General features: G+C 49.8%; 1 protein-coding gene across 1 annotated transcript; it reads right to left on the bottom strand.

Annotated features, from left to right (window-relative positions):
• Positions 1 to 12,881: 12,881 nt before the first annotated feature.
• Positions 12,882 to 19,988, bottom strand: LOC144274362 (uncharacterized). The gene is made up of 4 exons (XM_077833127.1): positions 19,979 to 19,988; positions 18,993 to 19,027; positions 18,824 to 18,863; positions 12,882 to 16,123 (listed from the first exon to the last, which is right to left on the bottom strand). The coding sequence occupies exons 1-4, from the start codon at positions 19,986 to 19,988 to the stop codon at positions 13,707 to 13,709; spliced, it is 2,502 nt and encodes an 833-aa protein (XP_077689253.1). The 3' UTR covers positions 12,882 to 13,706.
• Between the last annotated feature and the right edge of the window lie 1,601 nt (positions 19,989 to 21,589).

The raw sequence follows: 21,589 nt of genomic DNA, 5'->3' as shown, positions 1-21,589 counted from the left end.
AAGCGAGTAAGTTTTGGAGCGGGTGGTGGTGGTCGGGGACTCTCTCCTCAGGGGGACTGAGTCATCTATCTGCTGCCCCGACTGGGAAAACCGAGAAGTCTGCTGCTTGCCAGGAGCTAGGATTCATGATGTGACGGAGAGACTGCCGAGACTCATCAAGCCCTCGGATCGCTACCCCTTCCTGCTTCTCCATGTGGGCACCAATGATACTGCCAAGAATGACCTTGAGCAGAGCACTGCAGACTACATGGCTCTGCGAAGAAGGATAAAGGAATTTGAGGTGCAAGTGGTGTTCTCGTCCATCCTCCCCGTGGAAGGAAAAGGCCTGAGTAGAGACCGTTGAATCGTGGAAGTCAACGAATGGCTACGCAGGTGGTGTCGGAGAGAAGGCTTTGGATTCTTTGCCCATGGGATGGTGTTCCAAGAAGGAGGAGTGCTAGGCAGAGACGGGCTCCACCTAACGAAGAGAGGGAAGAGCATCTTCGCAAGCAGGCTGGCTAACCTAGTGAGGAGGGCTTTAAACTAGGTTCACCGGGGGAAGGAGACCAAAGCCCTGAGGTAAGTGGGGAAGTGGAATACCGGGAGGAAGCACGAGCCGGAGCGCACGAGAGGGCAGGGCTCCTGCCTCATACTGAGAAAGAGGGATGATCAGCGAGTTATCTCAAGTGCCTATGTCAAGGTTCCTCCCCACTCTGAACTCTAGGGTACAGATGTGGGGACCTGCATGAAAACCTCCTAAACTTACTTTCACCAGCTTAGGTTAAACTTCCCCAAGGTACAAATTAATTTTATCCTTTGTCCTTGGAATTTCCACTGCCACCACCAAACTTTAACTGGGTTTACTGGGAAACGTAGTTTGGACACGTCTTTCCCCCCAAAAATCCTCCCAACCCTTGCACCCCACTTCCTGGGAAAGGTTTGGTAAAAATCCTCACCAGTTTGCATAGGTGACCACAGACCCAAACCCTTGGATCTTAGAACAATGAAAAACCATTCAGTTTTCTTACAAGAAGACTTTTAATAGAAGTAAAGAAATCCCCTCTGTAAAATCAGGATGGTAGATACTTTACAGGGTAATTAGATTCAAAACATAGAGAATCCCTCTAGGCAAAACCTTAAGTTACAAAAAAGACACACAGACAGGAATAGTCATTCTATTCAGCACAATTCCTTTCTCAGCCATTTAAAGAAATCATAATCTAACACATACCTAGCTAGATTACTTACTAAAAGTTCTAAGACTCCATTCCTGTTCTATCCCCGGCAAAAGCAGCATACAGACAGACACAGACCCTTTGTTTCTCTCCCTCCTCCCACCTTTTGAAAGTATCTTGTCTCCTCATTCGTCATTTTCGTCAGGTGCCAGCGAGGTTACCTTTAGCTTCTTAATCCTTTACAGGTGAGAGGATTTTTCCTCTGGCCAGGAGGGATTTTAAAGGGGTTTATCCTTCCCTTTATATTTATGACAACCTATACACAAATGCAAGAAGCCTGGGAAACAAGCAGGGAGAACTGGAAGTCCTGGCACAATCAAAGAATTATGATGTGACTGGAATAACAGAGACTTGGTGGGATAACTCACATGACTGGAGTACTGTCATGGATGGGTATAAACTGTTCAGGAAGGACAGGCAGGGCAGAAAAAGTGGGGGAGTTGCACTGTATGTAAGAGAGCACTATGACTGCTCAGAGCTCAAGTATGAAACTGCAGAAAAACCTGAGAGTTTCTGTATGAGCAACAAGGGCGATGTCGTGGTGGGAGTCTGCTATAGACCACTGGACCAGGGGGATGAGGTGGATGAGGCTTTCTTCCGGCAACTCACGGAAATTACTAGATCGCAGGCTCTGGTTCTCATGGGAGACTTCAATCACCCTGATATCTGCTGGGAGAGCAATATAGCGGTGCACAGACAATTCAGGAAGTTTTTGGAAAGTGTAGGGGACAATTTCCTGGTGCAAGTGCTGGAGGAACCAACTAGGGGCAGAGCTCTTCTTGGCCTGCTGCTCACAAACCGGGAAGAATTAGTAGGGGAAGCAAAAGTGGATGGGAACCTGGCAGTGACCATGAGATGGTCAAGTTCAGGATCCTGACACAGGGAAGAAAGGAGAGCAACAGAATACGGACCCTGGACTTCAGAAAAGCAGACTTTGACTCCCTCAGGGAACTGATGGGCAGGATCCCCTGGGAGAATAACATGAGGGGGAAAGGAGTCCAGGAGAGCTAGCTGTATTTTAAAGAATCCTTATTGCGGTTACAGGGACAAAACATCCCGATGTGCAGAAAGAATGATAAATATGGCAGGCGATCAGCTTGGCTTAACAGTGAAATCCTTGCTGATCTTAAACACAAAAAAGAAGCTTACAAGAAGTGGAAGATTGGCCAAATGACCAGGGAAGAGTATAAAAATATTGCTCGGGCATACAGGAGTGAAATCAGGAAGGCCAAATAACACCTGGAGTTGCAGCTAGCAAGAGATGTTAAGAGTAACATGAAGGGTTTCTTCAGGTATGTTAGCAACAAGAAAAAAGTCAAGGAAAGTGTGGGCCCCTTGCTGAATGAGGAAGGCAACCTAGTGCCAGAGGATGTGGAAAAAGCTAATGTACTCAATGCTTTTTTTGCCTCTGTCTTCACGAACAAGGTCAGCTCTCAGACTACTGCCTTGGGCAACACAGCATGGGGAGGAGGTGACCAGCCCTCTGTGGAGAAAGAGGCGGTTCAGGACTATTTAGAAAAGCTGGACGAGCACAAGTCCATGGGGCCGGACCCGCTGCATCCGAGAACGCTAAAGGAGTTGGCGGATGTGATTGCAGAGCGATTGGCCATTATCTTTGAAAACTCATGGCGATCGAGGGGAAGGCCTGGACGACCTGAAAAAGGCTAATGTAGTGCCCATCTTTACAAAAGGGCAGAAGGAGGATCCTGGGAACTACAGGCCAGTCAGCCTCACCTCAGTCCCTGGAAAAATCATGAAACAGGTCCGCAAGGAATAAATTCTGAAGCACTTAGAGGAGAGGAAAGTGATCCGGAACAATCAGCATGGATTCACCAAGGACTAGTCAAGCATGACTAATCTAATTGCCTTCTACGACGAGATAACTGGCTCTATGGATGAGGGGAAAGCAGTGGATGTGTTGTTCCTTGACTTTAGCAAAGCTTTTGACACGGTGTCCCACAGTATTCTTGCCAGCAAGTTAAAGAAGTATGGGCTGGATGAACAGACTATAAGGTGAATAGAAAGCTGTCTAGATCCTCGGGCTCAACGGGTAGTGATCAATGGCTCCATGTCTAGTTGGCAGCCGGTATCAAGTGGAGTTCCCCAAGGGTCGGTCCTCGGGCCGGTTTTGTTCAATATCTTCATAAATGATCTGGAAGATGGTGTGGATTGCACTCTCAGCAAGTTTACAGATGACACTAAACTGGGAGGAGAGGTAGATACGCTGGAGGGTAGGGATAGGATACAGAGGGCCCTAGACAAATTAGAGGATTGGGACGAAAGAAATCTGATGAGGTTCAACAAGGACAAGTGCAGAGTCCTGCACTTAGACAGAAGAATCCCATGCACTGCTACAGACTAGGGACCGAATGGCTTGGCAGCAGTTCTGCAGAAAAGGACCTAGGATATGAGACAACAGTGTGCCCTTGTTGCCAAGAAGGCCAATGGCATTTTGGGATGTATAAGTAGGGGCATTGCCAGCAGATCGAGGGACGTGATCATTCCCCCTCTATTCGACATTGGTGAGGCCTCATCTGGAGTACTGTGTCCAGTTTTGGGCCCCACACTACAAGAAGGATGTGGAAAAATTGGAAAGTGTCCAGCGGAGGGCAACAAAAATGATTAGGCGACTGGAACACATGACTTATGAGGAGAGGCTGAGGGAACTGGGATTGTTTAGTCTGCGGAAGAGAAGAATGTGGTGGGATTTGATAGCTGCTTTCAACTACCTGAAAGGGCGTTCCAAAGAGGATGGATCTAGACTGTTCTCAGTGGTAGCTGATGACAGAACAAGGAGTAATGGTCTCAAGTTGCAGTGGGGGAGGTTTAGGTTGGATATTAGGAAAAACTTTTTCACTAGGAGGGTGGTGAAAGACTGCAGTGGGTTACCTAGGGAGGTGGTGGAATCTCCTTCCTTTGAAGTTTTTAAGGTCAGCTTGACAAAGCCCTGGCTGGGATGATTTAGTTGGGGATTAGTCCTGCTTTGAGCAGGGGGTTGGACTAGATGACTTCCTGAGGTCCCTTCCAACCCTGATATTTTATGATTCTATGATAATCATACTGGCAATTTGCCACACCTGCTACTTATTAACAGTAGCACGGGCTGTATTTTCAGTGCTGAAGGTCCTTTGTTCAACCCTCCCCAGTGACTATGGTGCTTGTATGCATTTGGCCATAGCCAGGGGCTACATAGGCACTGGAAAACTTTAGTTTTTTCATAGGCGCAGTTTGACTTCTATATTTGGGGGGTGGGGAGGGTGCAGGGCTTGAGCCAGCTCCATGCGGCAGAGCCCGGGGGGGGGAACGCCACCTCCACCGCCAACTCACCTCAGCAGGCCACCCAGCCTGTCAGGGATTGTGGGTGGGGGCACAACCAAACACTGTAACTCAAAGGGGTGGGTGGGGGGACTCAGCTCAAAAAGTTTGAAAACTGCTCAGCAGTTGTGCTAGAACATGGGGGCGGGGGGGGGCAGAGGGCATGGCCCCATCACTTTTAAAAGTGGTTGGGTCCCACTTTTATGGGGCCGTAAGGGTGAGCGATTGGAGAGAGGGGGCGGAGAGAAGCATGCAGGTGGCAAGGCCTCTGGGGAAGGGGTGGCATGGGGGGGCAGGGACATGGTTTGGGTGCTGGTGGCACCCCCACTTTTAGGGAGCTGGAGAGACAATGGAAGACCCAACGACCTTTTAATGGCTGGCAACCAAGGCAAGCAGAGTTACTGATGACCCAAAAAACGAAATTCCTTTATCTGGTGTCTAATTTTGATAGGATGGAGTGGTCTAAAATCCTACACAGATGATTTTATGAATACGGGACACTTTGCTTCCCTTAGATTGAGAAATGAGGAGATTCTCAGGCCGGGAGACCATGGTGGTGGGTCAGTATAAGAACCCAAAGGAATAGAATATCTTACACACCGCAGAGGAAACTTGGAGACAAACAGGAATTTCATTGGTCAGGTCCCTTCCACCAAGCAATACAGAAGGTTCAACAACAACAACAAAGGCCTTTCTTTGTTGGCTGCTGAGAACCTTTGAATAACTTCGCACTTCCTATTAGGTGCCTAAATGGAAGAAGTTGGGTCCTGAGCAATTTTGCAAATCCAGCCATTTGTGAATAATTACTGGTAATCTAAGCAGGGCCTGAAATGAGCTCTCACCTGACACCTAGTGCTGAGCTGGGGAAGAGGACTTCAGGAGCCGACCTTGTTTGCATGGGCACACCCACCCTGCCTAGGTGCTCGGCATGATGGTACTGCTTTGCCCGAATGATCACTTTTGGCTGGTGTTGGATCACAAGTCACTTTCTTACTGGGGGCAGGGGCACGAAAGGGTTGTTCTTCCTGTTGTGTGAATCAAGGGCAGCAGAACTGTGCTTGGCATACCCTGATTGAAGGCCTCAACCCTCAACTAAATGGCACTCACTATGCAGGGGACATGGGTGCTAAGCCAAAGCCCACTGGAATAAAAGGTCAGGTAAGAGACATCATTTGCCCTTTCCTTTCTCTACTATGTAATAACAAAGCTGATTAATATTCAATGGGGAGTCGTTACACACCAACAGAGCTAAAATCATTGATAACTAGGGCCCTACCAAATTCATGATCCATTTTGATCAATTTCATGGCCATAGGATTTTAAAAATAGTAAACGTCACGATTTCAACCATTTAAACGTGAAATGTCATGGTGTTGTAATTGTGGTGGTCCTGACCCAAAAAAGGGCTGTGGGGGGGTCACAAGGTTATTGTAGTGGGTGGGGGGTGTGGTATAGCCACCCTCACTTCTGCATGGCTGCCCGCAGAGATGGGCCCTTGGTCAGCAGCTGCCACTCTCTGCCCACCCAGCTCTGAAGGCTTTGAGAAACGCTGGTCTCTCCCATGAAATCTGTATAGTATACGGTAAAAACACACAAAAGATCAGATTTCAAAGCAAGGTGCTCCCCCCCCCTCCAGGTTGGCAGACCACCCCCCAGAGCTCCTGAAGATGACCTCTGAACTTTGGATCTTCACTGATTAAGGACAACAACTATGAATGGGGTGTGGTGGAAGGAGATGGGAGGGGTGCATTAAAGGAACTTTTGGTTGATGGATTTAAGAACCTGAGGCAAAAGGACACTACCCAATGTCTTTTGCCTACGGTTTTATGTTTATGAATCCTGCTTGCAGTGTTTTCCCTAATTAATGCCGGGTGACTTCTCTCCTTTTATGAAAAGTTTCTTTTCTACGCTCAGACTCTGTGCTTGCAAGAGGGGAAGTGCTGCTTCTTGGAAATGCCCAGGGGTGGTGTGTAATTGCCCCAGGTTACTGGGTGGGGGCTCGAGCCGGTTCTGTGTTGGATTGATGGAAAGGAACCCCTAGGTATAGAACCCAGTCGTGGCTGCTGCTGACTCCACCTGGCAGAAGGGTTACAGTCAGAAATATTCCTTGAAATTGAGACTGGCTCTCATGCAATTGTACCCCTCGCTCACAAAAAGTGGCTCTCTGTCCCCCTCTATTGGCTAGATGGGATATAGATGTTTTGAGTTCACTGTAGCCTTGGCGGAAATGGAGATTGCCTGGTTCCACTTTTTATCATGGTGACATTTATTACAGATTAATACAGGATTAACAGAGCATTTCAAGAAATGGTCACTCAATCGTTGGCTGGGCGTTCAAAAGCCTGACACTCAACTACATTTCTCCGTTTATCTTTCATAATGTGGTAACGTCTGAACACCGCAGCTGATCAATTCCAACATACATGGGAATGTTCTAGATGTCAGTGGTCACAATCCTATTGATTTTGGGGGAACAAAATCAGAAAACAAGAAAGGGAAAAATAGGGGACACGGGGAGCCCCTTCCATCTGATTCACCTAGCCACAGCTTCAACCACCTCTGCAAATGTCTATAGACCAAACAACAGGTTGATGGCACCCCCAACACCTTTCAGCATAACAACATCCCTGCTCCTTCTCCCAGTGGAGTTTAACATGTTGCTACCCCAAATGACTCATCTCCAGGACAGAACAAAGACTAATCGGGGAAGGGAGGAAAGTTACAGGGAGTCGCTGAAATAGAGGGGAAAGGAGAGTGAACTGGAGGGAGGCAAGAGGTCTCTGGTATGTGCAATAAACTCAGCCTACAGAAGCAAAGAAGTACGCGACCCCCCCCCCCATTTAGACAGGTCAACAGATTGCTTATAATCATTGATATTGACTCCTACGGACATGCTTATAACCTTCAATCGATGCACCTATAGCACATACTAATCATGTCTGTAACATGCTTCTAACAGCTATTCATCGTTTATTAAAACTTTTATAAATAAAACTTTACTATCAAATGCAGCCCCCTTTTCTCCTTTAGATCAGGCCATACCAATTCTTGCTTTTAGCTCCAGAAGTCTCAAGTTCGGTTTCTGAGCAGCAATGGTACATGCGGACACAGAGATTGGAATTTTTAAAGCTCTGTAGGGAATTTGAGCATCTGTGAGGACTGAACCCCCTGACCTCTATCCAAAAGCATAAGCACCTCCCGCTTGGGCTAAAGGGCCACATCCATTAGCCAGGCCTAGCTAGCGGTGAAGTTACGAGACCTGTTTGGAAAATGGGAATTTGTTTCCTAGATTTTAAGGCTAGAAGGGACCATTTGATCATCTAGTCTGATCTCCTGCTTTATATAGGCCATAGAATTTCACACAGCTATCCCTGTATTGAGTTCTCAGAGGAATTTTCAGGGGCATATGTCCTTTGGGAAGTTTTCCCAGTGGAAAATTCCACTTTCCCATGGGACTATTAGAAAAAGAAGGGGAGAGTAAGAGAATCCTATTTTCTCACATTTTCTGACTGTTTCCCAACTTTTTCCAGCTGGAAATCAAGTTGGAAAGTAGATTCCCACTAGCTTTCCCCTGCTTGGGGATTTCCCAGTGGGAAATGTCCAGTTTCCCAGAGGAACGCTATTTTTCTATTTTTTTGATGAAACGAGATTTTCCATTTGTGACGCTGTATGGAATATGGGGGGCACTTTATACGATAGTGTTGATGTCAATATTATAAAATTGCAAGGAATCTGACCGGATATGCCGTGTGAGGTATCTGTGAAAATGTTAGAATTTGCCAAGTATGATCATCTTCTTTATATGTTTGTATCACCTTTGTAGTGTGAGTTATAGATGTGTAGGGTATAGCTGTATTTCCAACTTGTGCTGTGTTTCTGGGTGACACCCCCAGACTGACTGCCATCAGCACTGCCTAGCCTGTTTGATGGCCATCAAGGGTCATCAACTGTACAATGAACCCACTGAAAGAATCCAAGGGTTACACTGTATGAGTCAGCAAGACATGTAGGGGCATGCCTATGGAAGAGAACTCCATGGCTTTTCCATGCCATGTGCTGTGAAGCTTGTGTCTGGGACACAGGAAGTACAAGCCACGTGGCAAAAGAATATAAAAGGAAGCTGCATCATCTCCATTTTGTCTTCATTCCTGCTTCTTACCTCTGGAGTAACTTTTCTACAAACTGAACAAAGGACTGAATGATCCATCCAAGCTGTGGATGTGTTCCAGAGGGACTTTCAAGCCAGCAAACTCACCAATACTGCTAAGACCCTGATATATGGACTTTGAAATCTCTGTATGTATCTGATTGCTTTATCATTTAACAACTCTCTTCTTGTTCTTTCTTTTTCCTTATAATAAACCTTTAGTTTTAGACACTAAAGGATTGGCTTGCAGCATGGTATTTTGGGTAAGATCCAAACTAGTACTGACCTGGCAATGTGGCTGACCCTTTGGGGTGAGAAGAACATTTTGTATATGTGAGGAGAGTTTTTAAATAACTTCTCACTGTACTGGACCTAGGTGCTGATTGGAAGCCAGAGAACTGGAATGCAATAAATGGGACTATGTGATTTCTTTTTTAGTTTCTCGAGAACCAATGTGGGGGATCAGAAGCACAGTTTGTGACTGGTTGGGGAGTCTAACTTGAGTGTTTCTCCCAGAACTGGTGGTTATCTGCTCTCCTTTTGCAGCCTGAACTGATCTTGGCATTTTCAGTGAGGGCTGCCCCAAGCACCCCGGGTCCCACCCTTAACAAAATATTTTCTGCTCAGAAAATGCCAATCAGTGACTAGCTGTCAACACAATTTCAAGCATGACAAAGGTCTCTACATTCATGGCACAATAATGTATTCTAAGGGTACTTATCAGGCCTCCCTTTACCTAGTATTCAAAGACCTCGCAATATTTAATGCACTATGTAAGATGGGTGCTCCTATCCCCATTGTATAGATTGAGAACTGAGGCACAAGAGGCTAGATTTTCAAAGGTGTTTCGGTACCTAAAGATGCAGGGAGGCATTCAACAGGATGTTCTAGTAATGGAAGTTACTAGATCACAGGCCCTGGTTCTCATGGGAGACTTCAATCACCCTGATATCTGCTGGGAGAGCAATACAACGGTGCACAAACAATCCAGGAAGTTTTTGGAAAGTGTAGGGGACAATTTCCTGGTGCAAATGCTGGAGGAACCAACTAGGGCAAAGCTCTTCTTGGCCTGCTGCTCACAAACCGGGAAGAATTAGTAGGGGAAGCAAAAGTGGATGGGAACCTGGGAGGCAGTGACCATGAGATGGTCGAGTTCAGGGTCTGACACAAGGAAGAAAGGAGAGCAGCAGAATACGGACCCTGGACTTCAGAAAAGCAGACTTTGACTCCCTCAGGGAACTGATGGGCAGGATCCCCTGGGAGAATAACATGAGGGGGAAAGGAGTCCAGGAGAGCTGGCTGTATTTTAAAGAATCCTTATTGAGGTTGCAGGAACAAACCATCTCGATGTGTAGAAAGAATAGTAAATATGACAGGTGACCAGCTTGGCTTAACAGTGAAATCCTTGCTGATCTTAAACACAAAAAAGAAGCTTACAAGAAGTGGAAGATTGGACACATGACCAGGGAAGAGTATAAAAATATTGCTCGGGCATGCAGGAGTGAAATCAGGAAGGCCAAATAACACCTGGAGTTGCGGCTAGCAAGAGATGTTAAGAGTAACAAGAAGGGTTTCTTCAGGTATGTTGGCAACAAGAAGAAAGTCAAGGAAAATGTGGGCCCCTTACTGAACGAGGGAGGCAACCTCGTGACAGAGGATGTGGAAAAAGCTAATGTACTCAATGCTTTTTTTGCCTCTGTCTTCACGAACAAGGTCAGCTCCCAGACTACTGCACTGGGCAGCACAGCATGGGGAGGAGGTGACCAGCCCCCTGTAGAGAAAGAGGTGGTTCGGGACTATTTAGAAAAGCTGGACGAGCACAAGTCCATCGAACTGGACCCGCTGCATCCGAGAGCGCTAAAGGAGTTGGCGGATGTGATTGCAGAGCGATTGGCCATTATCTTTGAAAACTCATGGCGATCGGGGGAAGTCCCGGACGACTGGAAAAAGGCTAATGTAGTGCCCATCTTTACAAAAGGGCAGAAGGAGGATCCTGGGAACTACAGGCCAGTCAGCTTCACCTCAGTCCCTGGAAAAATCATGGAGCAGGTCCTCAAGGAATCAATTCTGAAGCACTTAGAGGAGAGGAAAGTGATCAGGAACAGTCAGCATGGATTCACCAAGGAGAAGTCATGCCTGACTAATCACATTGTTTTCTATGACAAGATAACTGGCTCTGTGGATGAGGGGAAAGCGGTGGATGTGTTGTTCCTTGACTTTAGCAAAGCTTTTGACACGGTGTCCCACAGTATTCTTGCCAGCAAGTTAAAGAAGTATTGGCTGGATGAATGGACTATAAGGTGGATAGAAAGTTGGCTAGATCCTCGGGCTCAATGGGTAGTGACCAATGGCTCCGTGTCTAGTTGGCAGCTGGTATCAAGTGGAGTTCCCCAAGGGTCGGTCCTCGGGCTGGTTTTGTTCAATATCTTCATTAATAATCTGGAGGATGGTGTGGATTGCACCCTCAGCAAGTTTGCAGATGACACTAAACTGGGAGGAGAGGTAGATACACTGGAGGGTAGGGATAGGATACAGAGGGCCCTAGACAAATTAGAGGATTGGGCCAAAAGAAATCTGATGAGGTTCAACAAGGACAAGTACAGAGTCCTGCACTTAGGATGGAAGAATCCCATGCACTGCTACAGACTAGGGACCGAATGGCTTGACCGCAGTTCTGCAGAAAAGGACCTAGGGGTTACAGTGGACGAGAAGCTGGATATGAGTCAACAGTGTGCCCTTGTTGCAAAGAAGACCAATGGCATTTTGGGATGTTTAAGTAGGAGCATAGCGAGCAGATCGAGGGACGTGATCGTTCCCCTCTATTCGACATTGGTGAGGCCTCATCTGGAGTACTGTGTCCAGTTTTGGGCCCCACACTACAAGAAGGATGTGGAAAAGTTGGAAAACGTCCAGCGGAGGGCAACAAAAATGATTAGGGGTCTGGAACACATGACTTATGAGGAGAGGCTGAGGGAACTGGGATTGTTTAGTCTGCGGAAGAGAAGAATGAGGGGGGCTTTCAACTACCTGAAAGGGGGTTCCAAAGAGGATGGATCTAGACTGTTCTCAGTGGTAGAAGAGGACAGGACAAGGAGTAATGGTCTCAAGTTGCAGTGGGGGATGTTTAGGTTGGATATTAGGAAACACTTTTTCGCTAGGAGGGTGGTGAAAGACTGCAATGTGTTACCTAGGGAGGTGGTGGAATCTCCTTCCTTCGAAGTTTTTAAGGTCAGGCTTGACAAAGCCCTGGCTGGGATGATTTAGCTGGAGATTGGTCCTGCTTTGAGCAGGGGGTTGGACTAGATGACCTTCTGAGGTCCCTTCCAACCCTGATATTCTAGGATTCATAGGCACCATACCTGCACAGGGACTAAACTCCCATTGATTTCAATCTTTAGGCACTTTGAAAAATCTAGCCTTAAGGGTCCGTTTCCATTAAAGCTGGAGCTGCAATTTCCAGCATGGGTAGAGGTATATGTGCTCCCTTTGATGGCGCTAGCATGCTAAAAACAGTGGGGTAGCTCTGGGGCAGCAGAACGGGGGGGAACCAGGGGGCCATGGCCCATCACTTTTTACTGGCTGTAAGGGCAAACGACGAGGGGGAGAGGGCGGAGAGGAGTGAGCAGGGAGCGGGGTCATGGAGGGAAGAGGTGAGGTGGGGGCAGAATCTCAGGGGAAGGGGCGGCACAAGGGCAGGGCCTTGGGGAGAAGGGGTGGCACAGGCAGGTGCGGCCACGGTTCAGGTGCCAGTGGGCCCCCCACTTTTAGGAAGCTTCTGCCACTCCTAGTGTAGTTGCCACGGGGTGGGGGGCAGGACGGGCTAGCCACCTGAGTACATAGCGTGGGTCTCGGATGGGATTGTCCTCCATGCTGCGGCCGCATCGCTGTTACTTTGAGCACGCTAGCTTGATCAAAGCGAGGGTGTGTACATCTACTCAAGCTGGGACTTACAACGGCAGTGTGGATGGTCCCTAAGTACCTTGCTCAAGGTCACACAGGGAGTATCCTGAGCCCAGGTATCCCCCAGCGCCAACTTCCTCCCCTATTTGAGCCATAGGTGCCAACTCCGTGGGTGCTCTAGGGCTGGAGCACCCACAGGAAAAAAATGGTGGGTGCTGAGCACCCACTAGCAGCCACCCATCCATGCCTCTGCCTCCCCACAGCTTCTCTTGGCCGCCGGTGGGCCCTGCCGATCAGCACCTCCCTCTCCCTCCCAGCGCCTCCAGCCCACCGTGGATCAGCTGTTCGCTGGCATGCAACAGCTTAATTGCATGCCAGCACTGGCGGGGGAAGGGAGGAGCGAGGGCAGGGTGCACTGGGGGGAGGGGGAGGATGGCGTGGTACGCTCAGGGGAGGGGGCCGGAAGAGGCGGGTTGGGGGTCGGGCCTTGGGGGAAAGGGTGGAGTTGGGGTGGGGCCTGGGGCGGAGCAGGGGCGAGTACCCCCCGGCACATTAGAAAGTTGGCGCCTATGATTTCAGCTACCTGAGGGCAAGGATGGTCCAATGGTAAAGGCTCTGGCTGAGGACATGGGTGAGTCAGTTTCATCTCCCTGCTGGGCTGCGGGTTTCCTGTCTGACTTCGAGTTAGCCACTTAGCCTCTCTGCGTCTCATTATCCCTCGTTTTACAGATGGGGGACTAATGCTTCCCTACCTCTCGGGGTGCTGTGAGGATATAGAGATTAGGAATTGGGAAGTGCTTTGAGCTCTACAGGTGAAAAGTGATGTATAGGAAGGCAACAGTATTATTAGTCACAGTGGAAGTAATCGGCTTGATCTGGAGCAAGGAAGATTTAGCCCAGATATGTGGAAAAACTTTCTAACACTTAAGGGGAGTTTGGCTCTGGAACAGGCGACCTATGGAGGTTGTGGGACCCTCACCATCGGAGGTTTTTAAGACCAGGTTGGACAAACACCTGTGAGGGATGGGCTAGGTGTATTTGGTCCTGCCTCCGCTGGTGGGACTGGACTGGATGCCCTCTCGAGGCCCTGTCCAGCCTGACGCTTCTAGGACCGCACCAGTGCCAGGTGGCTATGCCGTGTGGGTCCCTTGGTGGGCAAGGAGGTGAGAACTGGTGCTGAAGCTTTTCCCACAGTCGGTGCATTTGTAAGGCTTCTCTGGCAGGTGCGATCGCTGATGGACCACCAGGTGGGAGCTCTGGCTGAAGCTTCTCCCGCACTGGGGGCACAGGTAGGGTCTCTCTCCCGTGTGGGTCCGCCAGTGCTTAACGAGGTCCGAGCGCCGGGCGAAGCTCCTCTGGCAGTCGGAGCATTGGTGGGGCCTGCCCTCCGCGTGGGCCCTCTGATGGGTCACCAGGGCCGGGCGGGAACCGAAGCCAACCCCGCAGTCAGGGCAGAGGTAGGATTTCTCCTCCGTGTGGGTCCTCTGGTGGGTGATGAGGTTGGAGCGCTGGCTGAAGCCCCGCCCACAGTCAGGGCAGTGGTAGGGCCGCTCCCCAGTGTGGGTCCTCTGGTGGGCATGAAGGTTGGAGCTCTGGGCAAAGCCTTTCCCGCAGTGGGAGCATTTGTAAGGTTTCTCTCCCGTGTGGATCCTCTGGTGTTTGATCAGCACTGAGCTGTCCCGGAAGCTGCGCCCGCAGTCAGGGCACTGGTAGGATTTTTCCCCGGTGTGGGTCCGGCGGTGCACGATCAGCGTCGAGCTGGTGTTGAAATTCCGCTTGCAGACGGCGCAGGTGTAGGGCCGCTCCCCCGTGTGGGTCCGCTGGTGTTTGATCAGGTTGGAGCTCTGACTGAAGCTCTTCCCGCATTCGGAGCACCTGAAGGGCTTCACCGCTGGACAGCGTGAAGGGGCCAAGCTCAGATCAGAACGTGCCTTGCGGCCCCTTGGCTCTGCCTGGCGGGCAGCCGGCACTGGGCTCTGCTCCATACCAGCGCATGGGAAGGATTCCCCCTCTGTGTGGGCTCTCTGACGTGCACTGACGTTGGAGCTGGTGGGTTGGGGACTTTGCTCAGTGTTAACACATGGAGAGAACGCCTCCTCCAGGGGGGTTTTGGGATGTGTACTGGGGGGTGCTGGGCTCGCCTTCAATCTTTTCCCCAGATCAGCTTCCTCCTCTTGGTCAGCTCCTTCTCGTGCATTGTGATTGGAGCCACTCAACCTTTCCACAGCGTTAGCACGCGGACGAGATTTCTCCTCTCGGTGCATTCGCCGATGCACATTGAGCTCAGAGCTGGCATCAAACCTTTCCCCGCAGTCAGGGCATTGATGGGGCTTCCCCGCCAGGTGGGCTTCCCCATCGCTGGTCTCTGCCGAGCTCTGGCAGACGCTTCCCCTGCTCTGAGTATCTTTACCGGGATCCTCTTCCTGGAGGACCGTCGGCGTGGTGCTCATGCTGCCTTTATAGGGCTTTGCATCCTCATGGAGTCTCTTATGGGTAATGAGGTGGGAGCTCTGGCTGAAGCTTTTCCCACAGCTGGCACACCTAAAGGGTCTCTCCCCCGTGTGGACCCGGCGGTGCTTATTGAGGTCCGAGCGCCGGGTGAAGCCCCGCTGGCAATCGGGACATTTGTAGGGTTTTTCTCCTGTGTGGGTCCTCTGATGGGTGATGAGGGCGGAGCGGCTGGGGAAGCTTTTCTCGCAGTCAGGACATTTATAAGGCCTGTCGCCTGCGTGGCTCCTCCGATGGGTCAGGAGCTGGGCGCTGGTGCCGAAGCCTTCTCCGCAGTCGGGGCACAGGTGGGATTTCTCCTCCAGGTGGGTCCTCTGGTGGGAGATCAGGTTGGATTGCTGGCTGAAGCTCCGCCCGCACTCAGGGCATTTGTAGGGTCGCTCCCCAGTGTGGACCCGCTGGTGGGCGCTGAGGTTGGAGCTGGTGCTGAAGTGTTTCCCGCAGTCGGTGCAGTGGTAGGGCCGCTCCCCGGTGTGGACCCGCTGGTGGGCGTGCAGGTTGGAGCTCTGGCTGAAGCCTTTCCCGCAGTGGGCGCACTTGTAGGGCTTCTCACCCGTGTGGGTCCGCCAGTGCTTGATCAGCACCGAGCCCTCACTGAAGCTCCGCCCGCAGTCAGGACAGCGGTAGGATTTCTCCCCGGTGTGGGTCCGGCGGTGCACAATGAGGGCCGAGCTGGTGTTGAAGCTTTTCCCACAGCTGGTGCATTTATAGGGTCTCTCACCCGTGTGCAGCCTCTGGTGAGTCAGGAGGTTGGAGCTCTGAGAGAAGCTTCTGCCGCACACGCTACATTTATAGGGTTTCTCGGCGGTGACCGTGTTGCTGTCTTGGGGTCCCTTGAGAGCTCTCTGATGGCAGGCGGGTTTATCCTCTTGCTTCGCTGGGTGCTGCCTCCCTGACCTGCGCCGACTCTCCACAGCTTTCCCCCGCTGAGAAGCAATCCCTTTGGATCTTCCCGAGAATGCCCCGCATGGTTCTGCACGCTCCGGACCTCCCTGCCAGGGATTCGTCTCTTCATTCTCATGCTCGAGCCCATCAGCTGCTGGGATAAAAAGAGAGAATCTGAAGGTGAGTTGTTCTCTGGGCTGGGAAGAAAGGAAACCTCAGCACCCGGGATTGGGGAAACTCGATAAGGTGGAGAAGCAGAGGCCGAACACTTGGATCTCGGCACAACCTCAAGTTATTGGACTCCCGACAGGAATCATGGAGCGGAATTAAGCGGCCTGTGCTAGTCGGGCGGTCGGACTAGATCTGCATTTCTCCACCCGTGGGTCGGGACCCAACATTGGGTCTCCAGAACGTAGGCGCCGACTTTGGGGGTGCTCCGGGGCTGGAGCACCTGCAGCAAAAAAAAGTGGGTGCAGGCGCAGCCACAAAACAGCTGTTTGGAGGCTGGCGGGAGGGTGGCGAGCAGCCAGCAGTGGGCAGGCGGGGGACTTGGGAGGGGTGCAGCGGGGGCAGGAAGAGGGAGAGCAAGGGCGGGGCCTCAGGGGAGTGGGGCAGAGCTGGGGCAGGAAGAAGTGGAGCGAGGGTGCGGCTTGGGAGGAAGGGGTGGAGTGGGGGCGGGGCCTCGGGAGGGGGGGCAGAGCGGGGCAGAAGAGGCGGGGTGAGGGCGGGGCCTTTGGGGAAAGGGCCTCAGGGCAAAGTGGGGGTGGAGCACCCCCGGGGAAAACTAGAAGTTGGTGCCTAGGTTCCAGAATGTTTCAAAGGGTCGCATGGCAGCTCCTGCGGCTCCTGTCCCATGGGGCGGCTGGGCTCGCCGCCCCGCTCCAGGCACTGCAACCTCCCAGCGCCACTCAAGTTTGGCCCAGCCATCATGGCGATGGGAGCCTGGGTAGGCCAAACCTGAGTGAGTGGCCCTGCAACCCCATGAGCCAGGGCACAGCTCCACTCACACAGATTGGGTCCAGTCAGGGGCCGGGGCCAAATCTGAGCAGTGCCCCAGAGGTCACAGTGCCCGGAGCAGAGACCCAAGCCTAGCCAGCCCCAAAGCATGGGAGCTTTAGGAGCCGCCACTGTGGGGCGAGCGCTGGGCAGGACCGAACCTTCCCAGGGGGCAGGATCCAACTGAACCCACCTCAGGGCCTCCACCGCCAGACTATTTACTGGGTCGCAACAGGCCACAAACATTAACAAATGGCTCCTGAGCCCGGAAAGGTTGAGAACCACTGGGCTAGAGGATCAGAATGATCCTTCTGACCTTGAAATCTTTTTGGAAAGGGTTGCTTATTTCAAACACTTTACAAGGGTGTAAATGACAACACAAGGTCACAGTGTGAGGAAGGCTGATGGTCTTGAGGTTAAGCAAAGGGGCAGGGCCACAGGACACCTGGTTTCATTCCCCAGCTCTGATACAGACTTCCTGTATGACCTTGGACAATTCACTTAGGCTTGGATGTTTAAAGGCGCCTAGGTGAAACAGACATCCAACTTTCATTGAATTTCAGGAATAACTCCCTTAGGTAACCTTTGAAAATGCCAGCCTCAGTTCCCATATGTGAAATGGGAATAATAGTCCTTTCCCCTCCTTCCTACCATGTCTATTTAGACTGTAAGGTCTTTGGGGCAGGGACTGAGTCTCACTGTGTGTTTGTAGTGCGCCCAGATCTCAGCTGCTGCCTTTAGATCCTATGTAATACAAATAATGCAGAGTCTAAGGCTTTAAGAAACCATTGTGATCATCTATTCTGACCTCCTGGCCAGAGAACCCAGGCCAGGGAACTTCCCCAGAATAATTTCTGTTTGCACTAGAGCGTATCTTTTAGAAAAGCATCCAAACTTGATTTAAAAATTGCCAGAGACAGAGAATCCACTGCGATCCTTGGCAAATTGCTCCAATGATTAATTATCCTCGCTATTACTAAGTAAATCAATAGCAGTAAGGTTCCAGGAAAAGGAAAATGATTAGGGTGACCACCTGTCCTGATTTTATAGGGACAGTCCCGATATTCAGGACTGTGTCTTACATAGGCGCTTACTACCCCCCCCCCCACCCTGTCCCGATTTTTCACACTTGCTATTGGGTCACCTCTAAGAACAATGCCAGCAAACTAGTTCTACCATAGAGATGCCAAATGTAAGGAACATTTAGGGGTTCATCATCATTATACCCAAAGTACTGGGTCACTGGCTAGAGCTGGCAGAAAATTTTCCACTGGAACTGTTTTCTCAAGGGGAAATATTTTGACAGAATTGAAATGTTCTGCGGCAATGTCCCGATTCTATCGAAACTTTCAACCAAAATCAGGCAGGTTTCTCGGGTCCTTGTTCGAAGGCAGCCTGCCCCGGAGCAGAGGAGCATATTTAAGAAACACCATTCTCCCTGCAGAAACATTTCAATGTTTCTGAAGCAAAATATTGCAGGACTTCAGTTCCACAATTTGCACGGTTTTGGTTTTTTGTCCCAATTTTGGCCAAAACGTTTCCTGAACACTCAAAATTTCACAGAACCAAAATTCTGTTCTCTAGCCAGCTTTAGTGGTGTGGTCCTCAGTATGCTATAAAGTGGTTTCAAATAAAAGGAAGTATTTCTTCACACAACACACAGTCAACTTGTGGAACTCCTTGCCAGAGGATGTTGTGATGGCCAAGATTATAACAGGGTTAAAAAAAGAAGTAGGTAAATTCATGGGGGATAGGTCCATCAAATGGCTATTAGTCTGGATGAGCAGGGATGGTATCCCTAGCCTCTGTTTGCCAGAAGCTGGGAATGGGTGATAGGGATGGATCACTTGATGATTACCTCTTCTGTTCATTCCCTCTGAAGCACCTGGCATTGGCCACTGTCAGAAGGCAGGATACTGAGTTGGATGGAGCTTAGGTCTGTCCCAGTATGGCCCTTCTTATATTCTTATGTTCTAAAATGAGTTTCACTCCTATCCCCAAGCATAGTTCTGCCCCTGAGAAGGTGCCAGAGAGTCTACAGAGTCCACTAGAGACTTTGCTCCTGCGTGGAATTTTAAGTGGAAGATGATCAGACACTACGGTGATGGGAGGCTGTAGAAAACTGATAGCTAAAGTTGAAACAGGAAAGCAGCTCTCACAATGCCAGCTGAGGAGCGTGAGCTGTGGGGGAAGGTCTACTTTCTGGGCTCTTCCGCTCCCTCCCTTTCCCAGTTCTGGGTTTGGACTAGGAGTCTGTGGAACCAGATCCTGCTCCACTAACGTCAAAGGAGCTACAGGGCCAAGATTTTCCAAAGCAGCTGCTGAATTCTGGATGTTTAACCCAACACACCATAAAGAAGCCCTGATTTTTCGGAGGATAAGTTCTCAGCACTTTTTAAAAATCCGGCCCCGTTAAGATGGACACTGAAAATCATTAAGTCACTTTGCAAAATCTTGGCTCAGCTAAGAAGCTGGGCGACTGTTCCAGTGACGCCAACATCTGTTTTTTATCGCCAGTCTCATGATGTTTAGTGTTTTCCTCAAAGCCCCAGCACCCAGAGTCAGATGATTATGGAAGAATCTCAGCTTCAATTTTTTTTTTAAAAAAAATACATTTCTAGCCCCCAAGGTTAAAGAGAAAAGCTTAAAAACTTGGTTCTAGAGTCTCAGAACTCAGAAGGCAAATAATAAACTGTAATAAAATAATAATTATTAATAATAAATAACAAAATTAATAATAATAATAATTCTGTGTTTATTATTTAAAGCCTCATTATTTGAAAGCAGTCTCGTGATTTTGGGGGGCTGACTGGTTTTTGAATGATTTCAGCTGGCAAATACAGGGGTCCTGCGGTCCAGCACCAAACAGGGCATCTTGCTCTCTAAGCAGCTTCTTAGGGGTCAGGCTTCAAAATGCTCAGCTGCTGTATTGACCTACATCAAGGTTCCTTGGCTGCCTTCCCTGAGCTGTCTACTCATTGCACCTACCATCAATCCCCTTCCCAGCACTTACCTGGATTCATACTGGAGAGGGCCCTGTGCCCAAGCACCAAGGGGTAATTGGGGAGCAGCCCCAGCCAACCAGAGATGCTTCTCTGATGCACCGGGGTAGCAGAACCTGCATCTCAGTTGCCTTTTGTGTTTCCATCACAGATGCACTGTGGGAAATGTAGTCTCCACTGCAAGGCATAAAGAACACGCACTCTTTACTGCAGAGCAAACTCTGACGGGCAGTCTGTGTTGCAGAGAACTATGGGAAGTGTAGTCTCCTTTGCCATGCAATAGCGTTTTACATCGCAAGGCATTGTGGGAGGTGTAGTCTCTGGGCCTGATCAGAAATGCGGTGTTGGGGGTGGAGCATTATGGGGAAAGCAGTATGCCTCGCAGAGTGTTATGGGAAGTGTAGTTTGCATGGCAGGGCAGTATGGGAAATGAACTTCTGGGAGGCATGAGGACTGCTTGATTGTGATGTGCTGGAGAGGAGGATGTGGAAGGCCAGGAAGGCACCCCGGCTTTAAGAAAGAAAGCGAGCCCTGCAGGATAACAAAGGGAGGAATTCTTTGCCTGCAGTGAATTCACCATTACTTAATTCATTTTAAACACGTGCCTGGACAAAATGTGTTAAGAGCAGGATGTGAACCCAACCTCCACCTACAGACCAGAATACCCAGCTCAAAAAAGGCATACAGAGCCTTAAGCACGGTTCCTTTGATCACTTAGCTAGCCTGATGCCAAGGAGAGGATCTCTGTCACTGGATTTCACTGAGCCTTGAGGAAATGTCACATTCCCAGCTAGGGCTGTGATGGAGGCTTCTGTTTTTCATGGTAGGCTCATTGCAGGCTGAAGAAGTCTCTGAAGATGAAGGTTGTGATGTGGAGCAACTGCACTGCTGGGCTGGTCTCCTTGTATTTAAATGTAGACCACAAATACATCCAATCCGCCCGTCTCTCTCTCTCTCTTTCTGTCCTTGTTTGTCTTTTTCACTGCCTGACTTTTTCTCTCTTTGTGCATCTGTCTCTGTTTCCTTTATGTTGTAGACACGTTGGGGATATCAGAGAGATGAGGTGGGTGAGATAAGACCTTTGATTGGACCAACTTCTGTTGGTGAGAGAGAGAAGCTCTTGATCCACACAGAGCTCTTCTGCAGGGCTGGGCTCCCGCCTGGTAAGCCTGAAAGCTTGTCTCTCTCACCAACAGAACTTGGTCTATTAAAAGGTATTACCTCACCCGCCTTGTCTCTCTCTTTCCTTTGTCATTCTCTTTTAGTAAACTTGGTATAGCACTTAGTTATATCAAAATAAAGGTGCTTATATCAACATAGCTTATTCCCCTAAATTTACAAGGGCTGGTGTACACTACAGGGCGGGTATGTGTGTGTGTGTGTTTGATCTAAGTCACACAATTTCAGCTACGTGGAGTCCGGAGTTCACGCTAGAGAGACTGGCTGTCGATTTATTGAGTCTATACTAGACATGATAAATTGACCACCGCTGGATCGATTGCTGCCCGTCGATCCGGCCGGTAGTGTAGACAAGCCCTAAACTATGCTAGTATAGGCATCTTTATACTGGTATATCCATACTAAGGGGAGGTGTTCTGCTTTAACTATACCAGTTTCAAATC

The sequence above is a fragment of the Eretmochelys imbricata genome, chromosome 14, assembly GCF_965152235.1.
Source record: "Eretmochelys imbricata isolate rEreImb1 chromosome 14, rEreImb1.hap1, whole genome shotgun sequence".
Classification (NCBI taxonomy): domain Eukaryota; kingdom Metazoa; phylum Chordata; order Testudines; family Cheloniidae; genus Eretmochelys; species Eretmochelys imbricata.
The sequence above is the reverse complement of the archived record's forward strand: the minus strand, read 5'-3'. Positions and strand labels throughout refer to the sequence as shown.

Bases quoted from the DNA above. Each gene is read 5' to 3' on its own strand.
- LOC144274362 (XM_077833127.1), bottom strand. The intron at 18,864-18,992 runs GCACCTTCTCAG...GCCTTCTGACAG, and splicing joins TGGACTCTGTAGACTCTCTG to TGGCCAATGCCAGGTGCTTC. The intron at 16,124-18,823 runs GTAATCATCAAG...TTTTTATCCCAG, and splicing joins AGAGGGAATGAACAGAAGAG to CAGCTGATGGGCTCGAGCAT.